The sequence below is a fragment of the Sceloporus undulatus genome, chromosome 4, assembly GCF_019175285.1.
Source record: "Sceloporus undulatus isolate JIND9_A2432 ecotype Alabama chromosome 4, SceUnd_v1.1, whole genome shotgun sequence".
NCBI classification, from domain to species: domain Eukaryota; kingdom Metazoa; phylum Chordata; class Lepidosauria; order Squamata; family Phrynosomatidae; genus Sceloporus; species Sceloporus undulatus.
This window is the reverse complement of record NC_056525.1, coordinates 7022771-7046928: the sequence shown is the minus strand read 5'-3', so window position 1 is coordinate 7046928 and position 24158 is coordinate 7022771. Positions and strand designations below refer to the sequence as shown.

Genomic DNA, 24158 nt, shown 5'->3' with positions numbered 1-24158 from the left:
AAAAGTAGCAAAGCTTAATTGGGTTATTTGGGAATCCAGAGCCAGTTCTTAAAGGAAAGTGTGTGTGTGTGTAAGTAAAACAGCCTAGCTCAATATTTATGGAAATGGACAACATCTTGTTGAGAAACCAATATGTGTGCAATACTTCTAGGTGTAATTTCCATTCTAGGCATAATTTCCTCCCAATGATTATAGAGTACAGGGCACAATGGCAATGCAAGGTACTCTCCAACTGCAGGCCCCATTCTGTACCAAGAATGCAACAGAGATCCCAACTATTACCTCTTTTTTAGGGGCCAGGGACCCTTGTGCAAAACTCACCCTGGATTATTTGTGCAAGCAGGGACTCTGGTGCCTTAGACAGGCTCTATTTAAAGCCACAGCCTTTGGGCTCCAATGAACTTACTCAAGATTTACCACCAGGGGTGGGAATCATGGGGTCTTGCAGATATTGCAGAGCAGCAATTCATACCTTTCCTTGCCAGGGCTACTGGGAGCTGCAGTCAATTACATCTGGAAGGCTCCCTAATTTCCACTCCTGATCTAACATCTGGTGCATGTTAGTGCCCAAGAGCACATCATTCCTGAATTCTGACCCCACCTGACTCATAAACAGCAGACCAAATCAAACAGAAAGCTGATTTCCATCCCCACCCCCACCAAAAAAAGCCACATAATTTTAGACAGGTAGAAAAGCAAAGCAAAATCAATCTTCCACGTTCAACATTTGGCAAGATTTCCTGCTGTGAAAACTCAGACATGTATACATGTGCATATATATCTGTGTCTATAGCTATGCAATTTTCTTTTTTTTTTAAAAAAAATCCTGATTCCAAGATTCAAATTCAAGCCAGAACTAGCAGTGAGGCGAATTTTTGGCACGGCACTCTCTGCCCAGGTGCCCAGATCCAGCGCCGAGACAAAATCTGCTTCACATTCATCTCCCGGCTCCCCTGCCAAGCATGTCAAATTTGAGTCTGGGATTGCACATCTGGAAGTTGAAGTGTTCCTTTGTGTGGTCATTGTAACTTATTAATGCAAATTCAGTCCAGCTCTGTAGGAAAAGACAAGGCAGCTCATCCAGTGCATAGCTTATTCCTTGCAAGCAACCAAGGCATTTATTCCACCATGGGGCCGTTTTTAGACCAGATTGGAAAGTCTGAATATTTCCTATAACTGAGCTTTCTTCTCCAGGCACTGGGGTGGGGAGTAAGAAAAAGTGAACAAGAAATTAGGAAGAAGAAAATAAAAACAGTCAGTTTTCACAAACCCCAGATAGTTTCTTCCATTCACATATCTGTGTCCTCGGATAGACATCTCAGTTCCAAACTTCAGGTTTAAAACCAGCACAGAAAATTCCGTTTTTGAGGAGCTTGTTGCAACCAATAAAGGAAAACTGAAGGTAAGGAGATTTCCTTCCAACACCTGCTTCATTGTTTGTCATGAGTCCCAAACACAAAAACTTTAAAAATAAAAAAGGGGGGACCTCAAAAATAACCAGGATAAAGCCAAGGAGGTCTGTGTTCTCAGTAAGCTCTTGCTGACCTTTCCACTCAAGGCATGAAAAAGCAAGCTTTGGCTTCATTTGGGCTGATGTAGCTTTTTGGCTTCAGCAGCCAAATCCTTCCCATGCCAACCTTGCAAGAGGGTGTTGCTAATTCTCCTTTGCCCCAAACCTTAAAGGTTGTGGGATGCCAAGCAGGAAAGGAGGTAAGGCTGAGTCCATTGAAACGGGGGAAGGGATAGGAAAAGAAATAGCTTATTCAAAGGAGAAAAAAAGAAATCCCGAAGGGCGGGGGAAAATCCTCACATGTGCGGAAGCAGACAAAGCTGCCGTTAGCTCATCAAAAACTGGTGGCAGGTATTTAAAAAACAAGAATATTGAAAAACCTAAGCCTCCAGTTGCAGAGTTGAATAATCCTGGATAGCTGCTCCACGAAGGTCACAAAGCCAGGGAAAGGCCCCAACCCCCCCCCCACTTCTTGCAAAGCCCCCACCACCATTGCTGTCTGCACCCATTGTGCCTTCTTCCTGAGTCAAGGCATAGATGGGAAACCCACCCGCTCCCTCTCTTCTGTGCAAGGAGGAGGAAGCAGCGATGAAGTTGCCAGGAAGGAGAGGAGGGCGGACGATGAAGGAGGTTGGGTTTGGAAGGCACAGAAAGTGCAAAACGTGTGCACCAAGATTCAGAGCAGTGCGGACGGGCGAAACGACGGCTCAGTCGACAAACCGCTGGCAAGCCTTCTTCCAGCGGCAAGCTGTGCACCACATGTTGCGGTTCTCCATCCCGTACACTTTTCGACACTTCTTGGCCTCGCCCCGGGGCTTCCTAAAAAAGAGGTACAGCAAAATTTGGAGCAGACATCCTCAACTGTGCATGGGGACTAAGCTCCCAAGGATTTGTAGTTTGATGGAGCTCTCTGACAGAGATGGCTAATTATCTCACACTACAAATCCCAGAATACCATAGCACTGAGCCATGGCAGCCAAAGCAATGTCACCCCCCCCCCTTGTTGGCCTTCCGCCATCAGGCTAAGAACTATCTGTTCAGACAGGCATCTAAAACAGAACGTTTGGAAAGCATGAACTAGGAGGTTGTATTGTTTCAAATATTTTTTTCACATTTTTAACCAGTGGTTCTCAACCTTTGGTCCTCAAGATTTTTGAGACTTCAACTTCCACAATTCCTGAACTGACTGGGACTTCTGGGAATTGAAGTCCAAAACATCTGGAGACCCAAAGATTGTGAACCACTGTTTATCTTTTTAACTGTATTTTATTCTTTTAACATGTAATTGTTTTAATACTGTAATAATTTAATTCTTATTTTAATGTACCATTTTGTATGCTTTTAATTGTACTATTTTTTAATTTTGTGAACCACTCCGAGTCCCAGTTTTGGGAAAAGGGTGGGATATAAAATAATACAAATACTAATACTAATATTAGCCGAAGTCAACTTGACGGCAGTCAACAACATGTCTGAGGGAGTTTGGTATATCTAAGGCCCCAGAAAACAAAGCAGGGAAGACTCCTGAATCCTCCACAGCTTCTCACCTTTGTATCAGAGAGAAGAAAAAGGAGGAGGTAAGTAGAATGAGAAGAACTGATCCACTTACCGAGTGCCAGTTGTTGGCTTTGGCATGCAAGAGGACACTAATGGGTGTCCTTTGGCAATGGGCACAGAAGGGGCCTGTGGACGTTTCTCTCCTAGATCAGCAGGCTGGATGGGAGTTAAGCAGCCCTGGGGGAAATGGAAGAAGAACATAAGGCATGGATAAAAGTCTCACTTGTACAGCCTAAGAAACCACGGGAGCAGCCTGACAACACTGGGGACTAGGCAGCAAAAGCAGCAGCAGCATCGTAGCAGAATCACAGCTTACAGGGCCCAAATGCCGGGACTTTTCAATAAGCAGGGATACAAATGTCATGGGTCATCTGTCCCTTAATCTCCCTCCTCCTTTGTAAGATTAGCTGCAATCCCCACAATAGCTGGCATGGTGGGCCATGAATATTGCTGGCAACAACAGATCATCATGAGTTACCGCCAAGGTAATCCAAAATATTTTTGGGGTGGGCTTAGTCTCCGAGAGACAAATTAAGAGCCATTAGCTTTTCAAAATACCTACCCCTGGTAGAGATGAAAACTACTACAACTGGTTTGTTGGAGATAACACAGCTTCATCCTTTTTTGGACTCTCTTTGAGGGCATGGCAGCTGCTACTGTTGTTGCTATAATCATCACCCCCACCAACACTACCATCATCATCCCCTGCCTCTTCCCCAAAACTGAAGCTTAAGGCAGCTTACAATTTAAAATAAAGACAGCATAGTTAGAACATAGAAAAGATCAACATTAAACTATCAGCAATAGTTTTTTAAAAAAATATTAAAAGATAGTTAAAATGACAAAGAGAAATTTAAAAAAACAGCACGCTTAAAGCAATATTGTTGTTTTTAAGCATCTTTTGTGAGCCCACCTTGGGTCCAATTTGGGAGAAAGGCAGCATATTCAATAAATAAATAAATAAAGTATAGCACCCTCTTAAAAGCTTTTTCTTTACAAGATCGCTAGTTCTCAAGATCCCATGGAAATAAATTAATAAGGAAAAGTCTGACTTCTGAATCAGGCCAGTAAGAAGTGGGCTATTCCAGCCTCTCTAGGAAAGGAGTTTCAGAGTCCATGGGAAGCCATTGAGAAGGTCCTACCTTGCGCTACTACCCCAGCTGTTTGTGGTTATTGAGATTGTTAGTTGCAATACCTAGCCTCATAATTTTAGACAAGTAGGAAAGGAGAGCTAAATAATTTGCCATTCAACATTTAGCGACTCTTCCCCCCTGTGAATAAGACAGAGATGTAGTCAAGGGTGCTTGATATTAAGCAAAAATAATGAAGTCCTCCAGATGCTGTGATACCCTGTGTGTGTGTGTGTGTCTTCAAGTCTGTTTCAACTTATGGCGACCCTAAAGCAAACTTCTCATGGGGTTTTCTTGGCAAGATTTGTTCAGAGGAGAGGAGGTTGGCCATTGCCTTTCTCTGAGGCTGAGAGCATGTGACTTGCCCAAGGTCACCCAGTGGGTTCCATGGCTGAGCAGGAATCTGGTCTCCAGAATCGGAGCCTAGTAACACTATGCCATGCTGGCTCTACTGTGGAACTGTAGCTCTCAGCATTTCTCTAAAGTGGCTTGAGCTGCAAGAGGTTGGAGTCCAACAACATCCGGAGGCTGCATGGTTCCAGCCTTTTAAGGGGGAAATCCCATTCATAGCAAGCACATGCCTCCTTCCAAATGAGAGAGGAGGCATTTACTTGCAGAGTCCTCTTGCTACTTACCGAGGGGTTTTTAAAAATGACAGGGGACAAAGGGGGTGAGAAAAAGGTTGGCTGCTGCCATGATATGCTGATTTCCATGCCTGAGGAGGGAGCTTTCAAATCCACCACTGTACCAGCAGGACCAGCAGCCTGGAAACAAAAGAAAAAAAAGTAATTTAAAAAACGCACTTAGGAAACGATTTTTTTCTTCTTTCTGTCTTGAATTACAACTCCCAGAGTCTCCCAGCCACTGTGATCAGTCTGGCAGGGGAACTTGGCAGCTAACTATTTCTGTACCCGCAAAGTTAGCTGCCCCCACTTCATTTAACAACAGCAGAAGGCGGTGGCCAGCTATTTCTATGTCAAGTTGGGCAGTGAAACTCCTTCACGTTTTCATTGAAACTTTCAAAAGGAACTATTCAGCATCCTGAACCCTTTCCCCCAAACAAGTCCTTCCCTATGGACTATCTCCTTGAAGGCTTGCCATAAAGTCCAGAGAAGATGCAACAGCTCCACTGAGACAGAAGGCACCAGAAGCCAGTGTGCAAATTTCCTAGAGACAAGCAAATGAGATTCTGTCACCTTGTGATTTGGACTGACTGTACAGAGTATGGACTCTGACATTTGGCAGATGTGTTTTCTTTTCTTTCTTTATTTTAAAATAGTTTCACTGAAACACAAACAAATTTCTTAAAACACAAATATAGGGTCACAACATAGCAAATACATCAAATATTGCAAACAAACAAGCTAACAAAACCTTTATCTACCTCTACCAAAACTATACTAACTTATAAGGACAAGGGTTAACAAATGACATCCGACTTGCAGGTTCTTGGTACAGGTCGTCTCCCTTATCTGCAATCTGAAACACTCCAAAATCCTAAACTGTCTACACAGGTGGCTGAAATAGTGACACTTTTAGTTTTTTGTGGGTTTTTCAGGCTATGCGGCCATGTTCTAGAAGCGTTTATTCCTGACATTTCGCCAGCATCTGTGGCTGGTATCTTTAGAGCCATAGATGCTGGTGAAATTTCAAAGAATCTCTGAAGATGCCAACCACAGATGCTGGCGAAATGTCAGGATTAAACTCTTCTAGAACATGGCCACAGAGCCCGAAAAACCCACAAAAAACTATGGATGCCAGCCATGAAAGCTTTTGACTTCACAGTGACACTTTTACTTTCTGATGGTTCAGTGTACACAAACTGCCTCATGCACAAAACTGTTTTAAAATAATGTATAAAATTGTGCATAAGATGTATATGAAACATAAATGAATTCTGTGTTTAGACATCGGTCCCATCTCCAAGATATCTCATTATGTACTTATATGCAAATACAGGTATTCTGAAATCTGAAAGAATGCAAAATCCCAATCACTTCTGGTCCCAGGCATTTCAGATAAGGAAGGCTCAACCCGTACCGGGAATGCATGTCTAGCTTTGGGACGTACCTGGTATGCGTGATCACTTTGGACGTGGCACAGACTAGTAGGTGCTGATTGGCTCAATGTGGTTACAGGTGTCAACTGGCTCAGGTGAGGCACTGTAGAATCCTCCAGCTTAAAGGGAATGGCAGGTGTCTGTGAAATCTCCTCCATGATGGGGAAGGCAGGGGGCACGGAGGAAGTTGGGGAGACGGGCGTCAGGCTGGAGAGACCGTCCGTCAGGGAGTCCACATTGACATCCAGCTCAGTGTAATAGAAATCTTCTTCCCCATCATTCTGGTCTAGGTCAGCCTCCCGTCTGGCAGAAACAAAGGGAAGGCTATCAGAAGCTGCTACAAAGGGACTGTAGAAAGCAAAAAGAGCCCATGCCTGGCAGGAGAAGAACTGAAACTAGCTGCTGAGGACTGTTGTTTTTAGGTACCTTCAAATCGATCTTGACGTGTAGGACCTTCTTGCTCAAATTTCTTCAGAGGAGGTTTGCCAGCTAATTGGCCAAGGCCCTCCTCTGAGGCTGAGAGACTGTGGACTTGCTCAAGTTCAACCAGTGGATTTCCACGGGCGAGGAGTGAATCAGATCCCGGGCTTCCACAATCTTAGTCCAACACTCAAGCCACCACACAATGCTAACTCGTCATCCTTTATTCTGATACTTTTATAAACCATGATTTTAATAATTTTCATAGAATCATAGAATCATAGAGTTGGAAGAGACCACTAGGGCCATCCAGTCCAACCCCCTGCCATGCAGAAAATCCAAATCAAAGCATCCCTGACAGATGGCCATCCAGCCTCTGTTTAAAGACCTCCAAGGAAGGAGACTCTATCACCCTCCGAGGGAGTGCATTCCACTGTCGAACAGCCCTTACTATCAGGAAGTTCCTCCTAATGTTCAGGTGGAATCTCTTTTCCTGTAGCTTGCATCCATTGTTCTGGGTCCTGTTCTCTGGAGCAGCAGAAAACAAGCTTGCTCCCTCCTCAATATGACATCCTTTCAAATATTTAAACAGGGCTATCATATCACCTCTTAACCTTCTTTTCTCCAGGCTAAACATCCCCAGCTCCCTAAGTCGTTCCTCATAGGGCATGGTTTCCAGACCCTTCACCATTTTTGTCGCCCTCCTTTGGACACGCTCCAGTTTCTCAATGTCCTTTCTGAATTGTGGTGCCCAGAACTGGACACAATATTCTAGGTGGGGCCTGACCAGAGCAGAATACAGTGGCACTATTACTTCTCTTGATCTAGACACTATACTTCTATTGATGCAGCCTAAAATAGCATTGGCCTTTTTACTAAATTATATACAGGTATGCATGCATGTATGCATATACAGTGGGCCCTTTCTATATCCGGGGGATCTGTTCCGGACCCTCCCCCTCGTATAAGCTAAAATTGTGTATGCTTAAGCCCCACTGAAAGCAATGGGGGCACTATCATTCCTGCTGCAGCTTGCCTTGCACATAAGGTTAAAGTCGGGTATGGCATGGGCGCACTGCATCCGCTCTGAGTCCCAGTTCTGGGCAAAGAGCGGGATACAAATAAATATAATAATAATATGTGTGTGTGTTTCTGCAGATAGACAGGCAGGCAGAGGCAGGCAGGCATAGTTAGTATGCATGTGTATACATACACACACACACACACACACACACAGGGAGAGAGAGAGAGACTTATGTATAAAGGCAAGTCCACACACTCCCCCTCTCTCTAGAATAGCTGAGTAAAGCAACTGTTCACTGGTAAGGCAGAGCAATTTTAAAAAGATTCACAAATATTTTACATCAAGTACTTAGTTCTGTTTGCATAGGTAAGGGTGCATCTACACTGAAGAAATAAAACAGTTTGACACCACTTTAGACATTTGAAGCTCCATCCTATGGAATCCTGGGATTTTGGCTCTATGAGGTGTTTAGTGTACTCTACCAAAGAGCACCCCTCTGGGATGGAGCCATCACAGTTAAAATGGTGTCAAGCTCCATTATTTCTACAGTGTGAATGCACCCTAACATCTTCAAGCCCAGTGCATCTTAACAGCTAGCAGAGGGATCAGGCAAAGGTTATCTGGTCAGTGGGCAAGCAGGATGCAGGGAGGAGGATGGCATTTCCAATCTATTCCTGCTGGGCTATAACAATCAGAAGCAGGACCTCTTGTGACCTCTGTCACAAATGCTTGTGCACAACCCTCACTCACCAGAAGGGGCTGGAAACATCATCCTCTTTTTGCCCTGATCAGAAGATGAATGGACCTTCTTCGCCAAATCCAGCTGCTGGTTGCTAAAGTGGATTGGGGAGGGCATTTCCATAGTTCTACAGTAACACTACATAGTCTTATTGAATACAGAGCAGTTATAGATCTGTAACTCTAGGTTACGAATCCCTAACAGCAATACTGAATGCCAAACAACATCTTTATTTCTTCTCACTTTGGTTCCTCTGCATTTGCTAAAACACAATTGCTCTGTTTATGTGTCCCACAGGCGTGGTGCTTACTTTGCTTTTGGCTAATAATTGCAGCAAAACAATATACTGCTGAGGGAGACATTAGTTGCAGCGCATTTGGTTCTCTTCACACACTGTTTGTGTTCCAGATATTTGTGTGTTAGAGCTGGATATTGGAATTCTTATTATTACACTGCATTTCAGTGATGCTTTATTTTCCGTGGAGGATTTCCTAATGATTAAAGTCTTCTGTTTATTTTCTTGTATCTATTGCAATCCCAGTTCCATCTAGCATGTGAAGTAACTTTGCACAGATTCAACCAATGGTCCAGTTATTAACCTACTGTTGGCTTTGACCACCAATGGCTTCTGCATTTTTAGTAACATGCTTCACACCTGTCATTCCAATGCCATGTGTCTCGCTGCCACCACCCCCGCCACAAAGCTGGAAGACCACAGAGGCATAAAAACAGTCAACTGGATTTATTCAAATGGTTTAGAAGAAAAAAAGATATCTTCATCTGGTGCCAGAAGGACAGTAAGGGAGAATCCCTGATCAGCTACTTAGTTAAGGAGAAAGAACTAAGTAACTCAGAGCCAGTGTGGTGTAGTGGTTTAAGTGCTGGACTACAATGCTGGAGACTGTCGTCTGAATCCTCATTCAGCCATAGAAAGCCATTGGGTGACTTTGGGCAAGTCACACTCTCTCAGCCTCAAAGGAAGGCAAAGGCAAACTCCCTCCAAAGATAGCTAGTCAAGAAAATCCTATGATAGATTTACCTTAGGATTGACGTAAGTGGGAAACAATGCAAAGGCACACAACAACTAAGTAATGTCTCCTGGCTACTCCTCCCTCCCTTAAGAGCCAGTTGCTGGATCAGGTGAAGGAGGTCTATTCCCACCAAGGACAATCAGAAGCAGCACCCCTGTTGTAAGTCTTTGTTGCAGCCTAGCTCACTGGAAGGAGAGGTAGAAATATCATCCTCCTTGAGTCCCAATCAGGAGCTGAACAAACCTCCTCCACATTTATAATTTATATGGGTTAACAATAAGACTATATAGTCTTACTGAATACAGCGCACCCATGCCATACACAGGCTCGCCATACATGGACTTGACGTCACATGGACAAGTCTGTTAAATGAATGGTGTGCATGCTTGCGGGAACACACCGCCATTTAAAACAACAGGACTTGAAATCCTGTGGTATTTCTTTGGTGTGTGTGTCTCTGTGTGGAGCAGCTGCCCCATGTAAATTGAGGGTCCACTGTATGTTAGGTAGAGATCTGCAACTCTTAGGTTATAAACCTGTAATGCAATACTGAATACCAGTGCAAGTGACTGCTTCTGCAACTGCCCTCTGAGTATTCTGGCCCCAAATTCCTCTGGATTCTTCCCTCACCTGCTCTCTTTTGCTGTGGATTTTCAGCTCTCACAGCCCACTTCCTAAATGGTCCCTGTTCATCAAAACAAACAAAAAACCACAGCAGAAGATGAGCTATTCAAATGTGGGTTAGGGGGAGGAAGCCCCAAATTGGGTGCGGGTGTTGTGAAGGTGGCCAGGATCCAATTCAGGGTTTTGGCCTGACTGCCTCATGTAAACTGGATGCAGCAAGCCCGAGAGGTAAATCACCCATGTAGACAAGCCCTGGGTGGAATCTTCCATTGCCAGAGAATTCCTCTCCACTGGAGATCTTATTGTATGGACAGATAACCATGGAGATGGGTGGTCCAGAAATGCCTGGATTTTAAGTCATAAAGGGCTGAGGAAGTTCAAAACCAGAACTGTGAATGTGGCCTGAAAATCCACTGGGAACAAACACTGTTGGCAATTCACAGTCCCCAGTAGTGGCATACAATGGTTTTCATGCCATTGAGGGAGTGGATCTTTTCTGGGTACTGACTGGTCTAGACTTTAAGGGAGCCATGCAAGGTGTTCAAGTTCAGCACCTTGGATAGCCTCCATATAAAATACAGAGCAGGTTCACCGCTCCACTGACAAGGCGGCCATCAGCCACCATTCTTTTCAGCCATAATCCGGCAAATTCTACATTTCCAGCTTCTAAACTGAGGAAGCATCAATACTGAGCACCTTGTAGTGGCATAAGCCAAAGGCAACTAAAACATTAGCAGAAGCTGAGCTGTATCTTGAGGCCTTAGACCAGAAACTAGATCTATATTGTAGCTAACTAGAACTTGACTCAGGACCTTCCATACCCAAAGTCCACTCTGGCCGGGGGTTTCTGGGTGTGGTGGTCCTAAAGCTGGAATATTTTCAACTTCTATACCTCTAACCCCCTACTCTCCCCTCTTAATTTCTCAGTCACGAATGACCCCAAGGCCCAACCTACCTCAGATGGATGAACCTGATATGTTTCTGCATCGCAGATGAACTGCTCAGCACCTTGCCACAGTTTTTCCATAAGCACTTGAACATCACCTTGGTGGAGTTCTGTGTTGGGAAAGAGAGAAAGTACAGCTTTAAGGCTAAGTCACAGTGTGACTATACCAGGGTTACAATGACTATCAGAACTGTGAAGACTACAGCCAGTGGAGTCCTGCACTAACAGGGGGTTGGATTAGATAGTCCTTGGGCTCCCTTCCAACCCTCTGATTTGAAGACAAGATGACCTACTGCAATGGTGGTGCGTTGCAGGCCTTACGGCTAAATCTGGCCCTATGGTGGCTTCAACCAGGTCTTCTGGTATCCAAGATAGGAGTACCCTTCCCCTCTCCCCCCAAAAAAATCCTTTACTGGTTCTCCCACTTTTGTGTTGGTCTTTCCTCATTCTAAAAAGGTTGAGGTACCTCTTCAAAGGCTACCAATAGACCAGCAGTATAGGTTGAGTCTCCCTTATCCGACCAGAAGCATTTGGAGGGCAGGTGTTTTTATTTTTAATTCTGGAATACTTGTACACCGGGCCCTTGGTATCTGCTAGGGTTTGGTCCCAGGACCCCCTGCGGATACCAAAATCCATGGATGCTCAATTGAATACAGTGGCATAGTAAAATGGGTGTCCCTTATATAAAATGGCAAAATCAAACCTTGCTCTTTGGAATTTATATATTTTAAAAATATTTTCAATTTGTGGATGCTTGAATAATCCATGGATTAAAAAAATCTAATCCAAGGATATGAAAGACTGAATGGTTTTGCATCTACCTAAACAAATCTTGGAGGAAGGACCCAAGTCTAAATTTGAAATTAAGTTATATTTATACATATAGCCTAAAGGTAACTTTATACAGTATTTTAAAAATAATTTTGTGCACAAAACATAGTTTGTGTACTCTGAACCATCAGAAAAAGCCAAGGTGTCACTAACTCAGCCATCCATGAAAATAGTTTGGGATTTTGCAATATTTCAGATTCTGGAATTTCAGATAAGGGAGGCTCAACCTATAACACCCCCAGAACACTTTGGGATTTTCAAACGTCAGCAAAAAATTGCTTAAGATTTTCACAAGTCTCTTGTTCTTTGGGTTTTGGATTTCAGAATCCCGGATAAGGGAGATTCAACCAGTAAAATCAACTACCTTCCATCTGGAAATCTCTTAGTAGAGACTGGCTGGCCATCTTACAGGAGAGTTTTAGTTGTGTTCTCTGGCATGGCAGCGGGTTGGAGTAGATGATCCTTGTGGTCTCCTCCCACTCTAAGATTTTATTCCAAAGTTAAGTTGTCTCCCAGATCCTCCTTCCCTCAAGGTCTCACTCACCTTCCTCTTCCTGGGGATGGGGTCCCCAAACAGAAAGTGACCTGCTTCCACCTCCTCGAGGTCCGACTGGAGCGAGGAAAGGAAACTGGTGCCAATGTCCGTGGAGAGGGGTGGTGATGGGGTGGAAGGGGTGGAGAGGTCACTAGGGGGATCCCAACTCCAGTCGCCACTGGCGTTGCTGCTGCTACTGCAACTGGACGACATGGCGGGCCTTTCTTTCCAGGCATCACAGCGGGTTTCTGCCGAGGGAGAAAGCCATCAGAATGCTCAATTCTGCAGGCGACACAAACACGCTGATTGCATCTCAACACAGCTGGAGGACACAACATGGCCTGGTGTGATGGAAAGGATGGATTACTGCAATGCGGATAAGATGGGGACATCTTTGGATACTGTCCAGACACTTTTCTTCAGGGTGGGCAACCTTGGGATGTTGGCACTAGTTCCTCATTAAACCTTGGAGGGCCAGCATGGTGTAATGATTTTGGATAAGGACACTGGGAGACCAGGGTTCAAATCCTGGCTCAAACGCTTTCAAAGATGTTGATTTTCGTTTTTACAGGGGAGAACGAGCCACTTCAACAGTTTTCTCCCCAGTGATTCAACAGCTGCTGCCACACTGCAGAATTAATGCAGTTTGACACCACTTTTAACTGTTATGGCATCCGACGGAATCTTGGGATGTGTATTTTTTTTTGTTGGGGTAGTATAGTTCTCTACCAAAGACTAAATGGCTCACAAAACTACAAATACAAAATCCATAGCATTGAGCCATGACAGTTAAAGAGGTGTCAAAATGCATTAATTCTGCAGCACAGATGCCAACTTCTTCAAAACTGTGCAGTTACTGAAGATGCTGATGCAACGGGGAGAAAACTTTAAATCACTGGTTCTCTCCTGTGTGAACAAAAAAATTAAATGAGCACATCTCCTCTAACTCGCAGGGAGATTCTCAGCCTTGGGTTCTATTCTGTATTCTTTGCCATACCTGTGCTGAAACCGTTGGTTGGGTTGTTGAGCACAACTGGGCTGGTGGACAAGCTCGTGAGGACTGCAGCTGCCATGACCTCATTGATCCCCGCCTTCTCAGACAGTCTTCTGCAAGGCAAGGAGAGGAGAAAGGTCAGGAGCCACATCCAATATAAAATGCATGCACAGCAACTGCCAATGTACCAGGCTCCAGCCATGAGCAAAACGTCCTCCTCTACGGCAGGAGGGTGACCAAAATGGTGGTCTGGAAACCATGCCCTACGAGGAGAGACTTAGGGAGCTAGGTCAGTTTAGCCTGGAAAAGAGACAGTTAAGGGGTGATATGATAACCCTGTTTAATTATTTGAAGGGGTGTCACACTGAGGATGGAGCAATTTTGTTTTCTGCTGCTCCAGAGAATAGGACTCGGAACAATGGATGCAAGCTCCAGGAAAAGAGATTCCACCTCAACATTAGTGAGAGCTGTTCGACAGTGGAACACACTCCCTCGAAGTGTGGTGGAGTTTCCTTCTTTGGAGATTTTTAAACAGAGCCTGGATGCCTGTCTGTCAGAAGTGCTTTAATTATGAGTCCCTGCATGGAAGGGGTTGGGCTGGATGGCCCTTGAGGTCCCTTTCAACTCTATGATTCTATGTGTGGGTAAGGTGTAACCCAGTGGCACCATGCCAACCTCTCCATATTTGCTATACAGGTTGAGTCTTTCTTATCTGAAATGCTTGGGACCAGAGGTGTTTGGGATTTCACATTTTGGAATACCTCCATAGACGTAACCAAATATCTTGGAGGTGGAGCCCCAATCGTAAGTCAAAATTCATTTTCTTCATATACACCATAGACACATAGCCTGAAGGTAATTTTATACACAAAAAAATTAAAATAAATGTTGTGCATGGAACGACATTTCTGGACACCGAAACTTCAGAAAGGGCCCTGCTGTATTTTGCAACTCATTCTAATACCTCCTTTTCCAACCCACCATGCTGGAAAACTACCCGTATATACTCGACTATAAGTCAACCTCATGCATAAGTCAAGGGCAAATTTTGGGGCCAAAATTATGGATTTTGCTATGACCTGTGGATAAGTCGAGGGTAAAATTTAGGGGCACATAGCAAAGGATCTAAAGCAGGGGTTGGCAACCTGCGGCCCGTGGGCCGGATGCGGCCCGCCAAGGCCTTCTTACCGGCCCCTGCACAGTCCTGCCGCCGATTGCCGCCGATTTTCCCCGTTTTCTCGCCGCTCCGACCGCCATTTTGTTTTTCAAAATGGCGACTGAAGTCTCGCGTGACCTCAGGATGGCAAAGGTCACGCGAGATTTCGGCCGCCATTTTGAAAAACAAAATGGCGGCGCCCATGTAGGAGGCCTGGTGCAGCCCCTGGAGCACTCCAACAGGGCTCTAGGGGCTGCAGCAGGCCTGCAGCAGGCTCCACCTTGCCCTCCGCCCTCCTCCTCCCTAAGAGCAGGGAAAGGAGGAGGAGGAAGAAGGAAGGAGTACAGAGCGAGGGAGCCAGGGAGCCAGAGCAGCAGCTCCAGCCACAGCAAAGCCAGAGGTTGGTTCATTGGGGGAGGGGGTTAGCTGGGTGTTCTTTCTGCAAAATCCCCTCTGAGCACCTTGTGGCTTTTCTGAGTTGAAACTGTGCATGCTTGCTGTAGTTTATTTTCAATTGCATTTTAATAATTTCTTTGCTTGTACCATTATTATTATTATTATTATTACTACTTGCCCTGGGTCTTCTTTTTGCAAAATGCCCTCTCAATGAGAAAGAGGGGGAGGAGGTGGAAAGGTGAGTCATTTCAGGTCTGCCTTGGGTTTTTCCCATTATTTTTTAAAAATATATAACACTTATTTTTGTTGTTTTATTTCATTATTTTTATTATTGCTTTTTATTTCATTTCATTATTTTTTATTATTTATGAAGGTGAGACAGTGTGACTTTCCAAAGTGCTGTAACAAAGGTCTGCTGTAACAATGATAGTGGTGGTGGTGATGATGATGCTTCGGTGGAAGCTCCACCCCCAGTGTGTGGCTCCGCCCCTGGAGGGTGGAAGCTCCACCCTGGCATGTGGCTCCGCCCCAGGTGGAAGCTCCACCCCCGGCATGTGGCTCCACCCCTGGAGGGTGGAAGCTCCACCCCCGGCTTCGGCCCCCCAGTTGTCTGAGGGACAGCAACCTGGCCCCCGACTCAAAAAGGTTGCCTACCCCTGATCTCTAAAGGATGAGGCAAAGCAAAACAGTGTCAAAGAACTTACAAAATTCCAGCAGACATAACTCTTTGTACTTACTTTTAAAGCTGGATGGATGAGCGAGTAGAGGGGGTCAGTGCTTTTAGGACAGATTATACTCTTGCTTTTTACCAGGGGATGGTTCCTTCTTTTAAATAAGTGTTAAGATACAGTACCTACATTGATCCATGGATAAGTCGACTCAGGTTTTTTGGGTAGATATTTTGACCTAAATTTCTAGACTTATACATGAGTATATACAGTACCCACAATGTTTTGCAGGGCTAGCCTATAAAACTAATGGCTGACAGATTCATCTAAGCCTTCCCTAAAGGTTGAACGAATACTGGCTGGGGGGGGGGGATTTCTGAGAGTCTGGGTCCTCAATAAGTAACTTTCCCAAGCTCTGACCGTTCTACCACTGGCTTTTCAGCTGCATCCCAGTGGATCCCAAGGTTCTTCAGACCCATTGCCACGCCAACCTGGGGATTCTGGGAGTTGTAGTCCTCAAAAAAACTTTTTTCTATGCTCTGGCCCAATGTGGCATCCCTCCTTTTGCTTCCATCTCTCAGTCACCCGCAACAACACTCCCGATTCCCACCACAGGACTTGGCTTGTGTCCATGGGATGAGATCTGTGTCTTTTGGGTGGAGAAATTTGGGTTCTTTCATTTGGTCCAGAGTCCTAACAGTGCCTTTATTCTCTGCCTGGGGCTGCTCCCCTCGGCCCACTTGCTGGCTCTCTAAGCATCCTTCTGCAACTGCGTGGAGAGGCTCTCCAGACGGCTGACCACCACCCTTGTTGACAGGGATTGTACAAGGCTGTGGTTAATCTTTGACATACCAGGGATAATGCCAAGATCCAGATGGAAGTCTCATTTTCAAGACATGGCTCCAGGTAATCTGGGAACCTCAGTTTTATTTGCCAACCCAGCAGGGCTTGGAAAGGGCTTCCGTCCCCATCTCCTCTCTCTGTTATGGAATGTCAGAGTGGACAAAAGGCAAGCAAAAGGTGAGTTTTCTCTAATGATCAAGATGCATCGGTCTTCCCCAGCCTGGAGCACTCTATCTGTGCTGGACTGCAACTCCCATCATCCCTATTCAGCAGTGCTGGCTAGCCCATTATCACAGGGGCTGCCAAAACTGAGCAGTAATCATTATTATTATTATTATTATTATTATTATTATTATTATTATTATTATTATTTCTATCCTGCTTTCCTCCCAAGACTAGGACCCAAAGTGGCTACATCATTACTGATGAAAGATCCCTCTTCCAATAAACCACATTTTTTAGTACAACTGCCAAAATGATGGGAAACGCAGTTCAGAAAAGTTAATTTTTCCAAGCAATGCCAATGCAAGGAAGACTCTCCGAGTCCAAGAGTTGGATGAACCAACCTGTCGACCTGAAAAATCAAACTTGGGAAAGTTTCTTCCACAAATGTCAAAAAGGCAGGAAACTCCAAGACCAGCTTGCTGTTTTGGCATCTGCCACTCTATTTCCTCACCACAGGAAAACCTTGGCACAATGGCGCTGCCATTTTTTGCAAGCTACTGCTCTGCTTGCAGGGCACAGGGGCAACTGGGAGGACACCGCGGGACCCTCTGGAGGCCACAAAGAGTGCCAAAAGTCCCAAAGAAAGAAAAACTGAAAAATTGAAAGTGGTTCCTTTTCTTTAAAAATTTGCATTTTTAACATAATGTTAAGCAAAGGCAAGAGAGTTGCAATGTATTTATAAAAAGTGAATTGCTGCTCCCTTTCTCTTTTATTTTTTTGGCCACAAAAGAGGCACCCCAGACATACAAAGACAAATGAATGGGTCCAAGAGCAAAGGCCTAAACTCTCCCTAGAAGCCAACAGGAGTAAACTAAGGCTATTTTTCTTTGGCTATATCATTAGACATTGTGACTCCTTGGAAAAGATAGTAATGCTAAGTAAAACTGGAAGGAAGATGGTTAAAAAGAAAGACCACAATACAGGTGTATCATAGCATCACAGAGTTGGAGGAGATCTCAAGAGTAATCCACTCCAACCCCATTCTGCCATGCAGGAACTCACAATCTAAGCACTCCCTGCGACACATAGCCATCCAGCCTCTGTTTACAAACCTCTAAAGAAAAAGATTCTCCCGTCTAAGGCAACATATTCCACTATCGAACAGCTCTTACCATCAGTAAGTTCTTATCAGTTTTTAGTGGGATCTCTTTTCCTGTAGGTTGCATCCATTGCTCTATGTCCTATTCTCTGGAGCAGCAGAAAACAAACTTGCTCCATCCTCAATGTGACATCCCTTCAAATATTTAAACAAGACTATCATATCACCTTTTAACCATCTCTTCTCCAGGCTAAACATACCCAGCTTCCCTAAGCCTAGTATGGATTTGAGTGTGCAAGAGCCACTGCCTTTACAAAAGACCTACTACAGGTAGAGAATAAAATGGCTAGAAATTATTTTAGATCAACACAGATACCTGTATTTTTGGACACTCTCTCCGAAGTTATTGCCCTAAAGACTGTCCTGCCTAATTTGTCACTGCAAAGGTTGAACCCAATTAGTCTCTGTCCATTTCTACAACTCCAAGATTGGGAGGAAGGCTGGTTGATCTTCACATTAACCACAAGGTGGAAGCACACTTATAGTGAAAAGCAAAAATGTACAAGTAGAGCCAGCATGGCATAGTGGTTTGAGTGCTGGAATACGACTCTGGAGACCAGGTTCGATTCCCAGCTTGGCCATGGGAATCAACTTAGGCAAGTCCCACTCTCTCAGCCTCAGAGAATGGCCATGCCAAACCCCCCTTTGAACAAAACTTGCCAGAAAAAAAACCCATGATAGGTAGGCTTCCTCGACAAGGAGGAACCGTTGTGCGACTGTTTACACACAGTGTGTGTGTGTGTGTGTGTGTGTGTGTGTTAAAAACATCACGGAGACAGGCTCTGGGTTTCTCCAGTTCTCTTTGACCATCCTTCCATTGCCAATGCAGCTAAAAACCTCCAGCTAGACAGAGGACGAGGAAGACGAGGAAGGCTTGGCAGGCATGAAAAGCCTTAGTAAAAAGGGGTTCCACTGTCACAGGCTTTGCTAACTGAGATATGACTGCAAACAAAGTAAAATATAAAAAAATAAAATAGATTCCAGCCTTGCAAGGGGAAGTCAGCAAGAGGTCAGAAGATCCCTACAGCTGCAAAACAGTTCCTAGCTGTTATCAGGCCACAAAGGCTGTTCGCCTGTTTTTAACACTCACACACACATACACACTATGTGTGTAAACAGTCGCACAACAGTTCCTCCTTGTTGAGGATCATAGCCTATCAGCACCACCATCGGGCATGGGAAGCCAATAGAAACGCCGTTGCCAGTGGGATTGCAGTTTCCGGTGGCAATTCAACAGTTTCCAGACAAGACAAACAAATTACACACACACACACACACACACACACCAAAGCCCATCCCTGGCCTGCCAAGGATCCAGACCAGAGAAAGGCAAGATTAGAGGCCCATCTTCCTCTTATGGCCCTTTTGAGCTCCAGAGGAGCAATAAACCCAAAGAGACAAATATGCTTAACAGATGTTCCCTGAATGATAGGCTTAGAAACCACAGGCTGCAACCATTAGATTGTTTGCAAAAGACTAGCTGAGTTAGGATATATCCACACTGCAGAATTAACGCAGCTTGGCACCGCTTTGACTGCCATGGCTCAATGCTATGGAATCCTGGGATCTGTAGTCTGGTGAGATATTTAGCCTTCTCTGTCAGAGAACTCTGGTGCCACAACAAACTGTAAATCCCACAGCACGGAGCCATGGCAGTTAAAGTTATCATATCGCATTCTTTCTGCAATGCAAATGCAGCCGTAGACAGCCAGCAGTCTGTGCTGGCCTAAAACTCTGAGCGACCAGGGTTCGAATCCCCGCACAGCTATGGAAACCCACTTGGTGACCCTGAGAAAGTCACAGTCTCTCAGCCACAAAAGAAAGTAAGGGCCTCTGAACAAATTAGGCTAGGAAAACCCTGTAATAGGGGTTAAGCAAGAGCTGACTTGAAGGCACGTAAAAACAACAATTGTTGTTGCTGTGTGCCTTCAACTTATTTCAGATCATGGGGTTTTCTTGGCAAGATTTGTCCAGAGGAGGTTTGCTATTGCCTCCCCCTGAGGCTGAGAGCGTGTGACCTCATAGAATCATAGAGTTGGAAGAGACCCCAAGGGCCATCCAGTCCAATCCCTGCCATGCAGGAACTCTCAATCAAAGCATCCCCGACAGATGGCCATCAAGCCTCTGTTTAAAGTCCTCCCAAGGACTTGCCCAAGGTCAACCAGTAAGTTTCTGTGGCACAGCCATGACTTGAATCCTGAGAGTTTTAGTCCAACGGTCAAACCTCTCTGTCATCTCTCATGCACCAACAACATTCAACAGCTATTTTCCATTTGTCTGGTCCAGCTCCATCAGGGCTAACCTGAAGAAAGAGGCTCCTCCCTCCTTAACTGTCATCCTTCGGCCTATGAGAGAGAGAATAGGCTGGCCCAGCTCCATCAGGGCTAGCCTGAAGAAGAAGGGCCCTTCCTCCAGTCCATCTGCCTTGGTCCAGGCCTCAGAGGGAGAGAAGAACCACTAGACCTGATCCCCTCCCTCCCTCACCATTCCCTTCTCCTTTTGTGTCGTGTCTTTTAGATTATAAGCCTGAGGGCAGGGAACCATCTATTATCCTCTCTGTTGTAAGCCACCAGGATTCCCAGTGATTGGGCGGCATATAAATAAATCCTATTATTATTATTATTACTATTATTATTATTATTTCTCAAAGTGGATTTCTGGAAAAGAATACCAGGGTTCATTTAGTCCAACCAGCACAAATATAGAAATCCACAAGTAGAACATCCCTGACTGTTGACCATACAACTTGATCCTCCAAAAACTCCAATAAAGGAGACCCTCTGACCCTCCGATGCAGCTTCTTCCACTGCTAAACAGTTCTTACAATGAAGAAGTTCTTCCTAATGTTGAGGTGGAATCACTTCTCTTGCAATCTGAACCTCACTGATTTATTGCATATACTAAACTATAAGATGACTTCACGTATAAGTTGAGGGAAGGTTTGGGGGTCAAAATTAAGGATTTTGACATGACCCATGAATAAGTCGAGGGTAAAACTTAGGGGCATGCAACAAAGGCTCTAAAGGATGAAGCAAAGCAAATCAATGCCGAAAAACAAAATTCCTGCAGGCTGAATACCGGTAGATGAGAGAAAAGAAGGAAGGTTACTGATTCCAGGAGAGATTATGCTCTTGCCTTTCTCCAGGTGATGGGTTCCCTTTTTAAATAAGAGTTAAAGTTCAGTACTTACACTGACCCATGGACCCATTTTGGGGGGGGGGGGTCAGTGTTTTGACCAAACTTTGTAGACTTGTGCATGAGTCTATACAGTAGTTTCTAATATCAAAACAAAAAAACCCAGCCCATTCCATTGTCTATATGACCCCCTGACATATTTGGTTAAGATGATTAAGCCGAAATGCACCAAATCCCATCTGATCTCAGAAGCTAAGGAGGATCAGCCATGGTTAGCACCTGGATGGGAGACTACCAAGGAATACCAGATGCCATTGGATATATCTGATCCGAACAAAGAGGTAATAACCTAAAGCAAAAACCAAAAAAGTATTACAAACAGAAGGGTCTGGGGGGAAATAGTGTGTTCACAAAGTAAAACATAATAATAAATTTAATATCTTAAATATATTCAAATAATACAGTACCAATACATTCTCTTATATCCAAATAGACAGCGCATAAACAATGCAATATACTGTGCAGAGATGCATAGACAGCAAAGAATATCTAAATATCAAAACATGTTTCAACAAATGTCTTCCTGAGTAGTAAACTAAAGCTTAAAAAATGGGAATAAACTAATTAGTACAGTCCCGGTTTTTTTAGCTTTACGTTACCACTGAGGAAGACATTTGTTGAAAGGCATTTGAATATTTAGATATTCTTTGCTTTGAATTTATTGGTATTGTATTATTTGAATACATTTTTGGATATTTAGATATTCTTTGCCACCGGATATATTTCGGAGCAGTGACTGCCAAACTTTGGTCCCCCAGGTGTTTTAAGACTTCAGCTCCCAGAAGCCCTAGCCAACCTGCCCAGGAATTCTGGGAACTGAAGCCCAAAACATCTGGAGGACCAAAGTTTGGGAACCATTGTTTCAGAGGAAGGAAGTGGCACATTGGCCTTCTGAGTATCCCCTGCTCAGGAAAACCCTATGAAATCCATGGAATCCCTGTAAGATGACATGCAACTTGAAGGCACATATACACACAAACACACACATACTGTATATATCTTCTGCAGGATCTGCACATCCAGCTCCCTAATTTCCAGTAGTGAATTTCACAGGGAGGTTTTTGGAAAGTACAGGAACACTGGAAAAGCACAAGTCCCAGGAAGTCTTTGAAACACAAGCATGTATCCTCTGTCCTCTTCTAAGATCTGGCTTTCCCTCGAGTTTATTAAGCATAGTGAATGAGTGTGTGTGTGTGCGATTGGTTATCTAGGCCCATCCACTCCTGGTACGCACTTAAGTAAATAAAATTTTATTATGGTCAAAGATCAGCAAATAAAACTTACAGTATGCTGCAATAATTATTGAGCCAACATGGTGCAGCGGTTTGAGCATTAAACTAAGACTGGAGATCAGCCATGGAAACCCGCTGGGTGACCTTGGGCGAGTCGCACACTCTCAGCCCCAGAAAACCCCGTGAAAGTTTTGTCTTAGGGCCACCTTAAGTCAGGCAAGACTTGAAGGCACATAACAACAATACACTCTCTTCCATGCCAGCATTCACTAAAGATGCCAGCCACAGATGCTGGCAAAACGTGAGGAATAAATTCTCTAGAACATGGTCACATAGCCCCAAAAACTCACAAAAAATATGGATGCTGGCCATGAAAGCCTTCGACTTCACAACAACAATCCTTTATTTAACCATCAGCATCTTGATTCACAGGTTCCACAACATGAACTACCCAACAAAGAAAGACAACTGCTTGCATCCATGCAAAACAGAGGCTGGATGGCCATCTGTCAGGGATGCTTTGATTTGGATTTCCTGCATGGCAGGGGGTTGGACTGGATGGCCCTAGTGGTCTCTTCCAACTCTACGATTCTATGATTCTATGAAAAGCAAACCCTACAACTGCTCCAATTGGGCAGAGACAGTCCTTATTAATCCTCTGTTGTCCCACTTTTTCAGCTGCCTTTAAGATGTCCCAGTTTTTCTCTCCTCCTCCCATTTCTCTCCTTTATCCTCTGATCATTTCAATTGTTCCAAAGTTAGTTCAGAATGCAAAAGTTCTTCTTGGCTTTACTTCGCGAGCAAAGATTCAGGAAGGATTCATCCATGCTTTCTACAAGCACGTTGATGACACTGGATGTATCCTTCAAGCCTGCGCAATGGATTTTTTGGTGGAACGCAGCATGCACAGAGCTGGCCTCACCCTTTAAACCAGAGGTTCAACTGCTGAGGCCTTGACAAGCATGGATAGTGGCAGCGAGGTCCTCGGGTCGTAGGTGTGATTAGAGTTTCCTTCTCTTAGATGGTTGACCTTACAGGGTTAGACGAGCCCCATCTGCCTGGGTTTGGGATTAGTTTTCCTTCTCCTAGGATGGTTGCCATAAGGCTAGAGAGCCCATCCTGCCCTTTGGCGCTCTTGGTCAGACCCTTCGGTTGTGACCTGTCTGGCATGGGAGACCCTACCGGTGGCTATTATACCACTGCCAGCATAGCTCACAACTTCATTAGGGTATGCAAGCCTCTCTCACACACAGTCAGAGCATAGCTGGAGGGGAATAGGAGGCCAGAAGATGACAGTTAAGGAGGGAGGAACCTCTTCCTTCAGGCTATCCCTGGTGGAGCTGGGTCTGCCTGATCACTCCCTCTCAGCCCCAAAAGTAGTTTGCACTCAATTAGAAGAGAGAGGGAGAAGAATTTTGCCCCTGCCAGTAGACTCGGGCAAAAGCAAACTGCTGCAACCTCTCCTAGCTTGTTTGTTCTTCCACATTTATACTTTTGCTATCCTGACTTCTTGCTTGTCCATGCGTGTCCCAGTTTTCATTTGTGAAATGCCAGAGGGTGTGCAACATTTTTATGTTGACCTAGAGTTTCACTCTTGGTGGGAAAGGTAGGATATACTAAATAAAGCTGTTGTTCATAGAATCAGTCGGAAGAGACCCTTAAGCTGTCCTGTCCGACCTTATTCTGCCATGCAGGAATACACAATCAAAGCACCCCTGACAGATGGCCATCCAGCCTCTGTTTAGAAACCTCCAAAGAAGGAGACTCCACCACACTCCAGGGCAGTATATTCCACTATCAAACAACTCTTTCCATCAGGAAGCTCTATAAGTGAAATGTAGAGATACAGGATGGGAAGACACCTAGCTTGACAACAGTACATGCAAAAGGGATCTAGGAGTCTTAGTAGAGCACAAAATGTACATGAGCCAACAGTGTGATGCA

The 24158-nt window shown here is 44.6% G+C and overlaps 1 protein-coding gene across 5 annotated transcripts in view; it reads right to left on the bottom strand.

The window, feature by feature from the left end:
• The window catches only part of SLC2A4RG (SLC2A4 regulator), a 45194-nt gene continuing 21036 nt past the window's right edge, over window positions 1-24158 (bottom strand). For 4 of the 5 annotated variants that reach the window (XM_042463490.1, XM_042463493.1, XM_042463492.1 and 1 more), the window contains 7 exons: window positions 13404-13513; window positions 12416-12654; window positions 11050-11150; window positions 6268-6559; window positions 4833-4961; window positions 3120-3244; window positions 1-2329 (listed from right to left, as the gene is read on the bottom strand). In XM_042463490.1, coding sequence (XP_042319424.1) covers window positions 2218-2329; window positions 3120-3244; window positions 4833-4961; window positions 6268-6559; window positions 11050-11150; window positions 12416-12654; window positions 13404-13513 — 1108 coding nt within the window. In that variant the 3' untranslated portion in view covers window positions 1-2217. The remainder of the gene's footprint in view (window positions 2330-3119; window positions 3245-4832; window positions 4962-6267; window positions 6560-11049; window positions 11151-12415; window positions 12655-13403; window positions 13514-24158) is intronic. The other variant, XR_006103524.1, reaches the window with a different exon arrangement.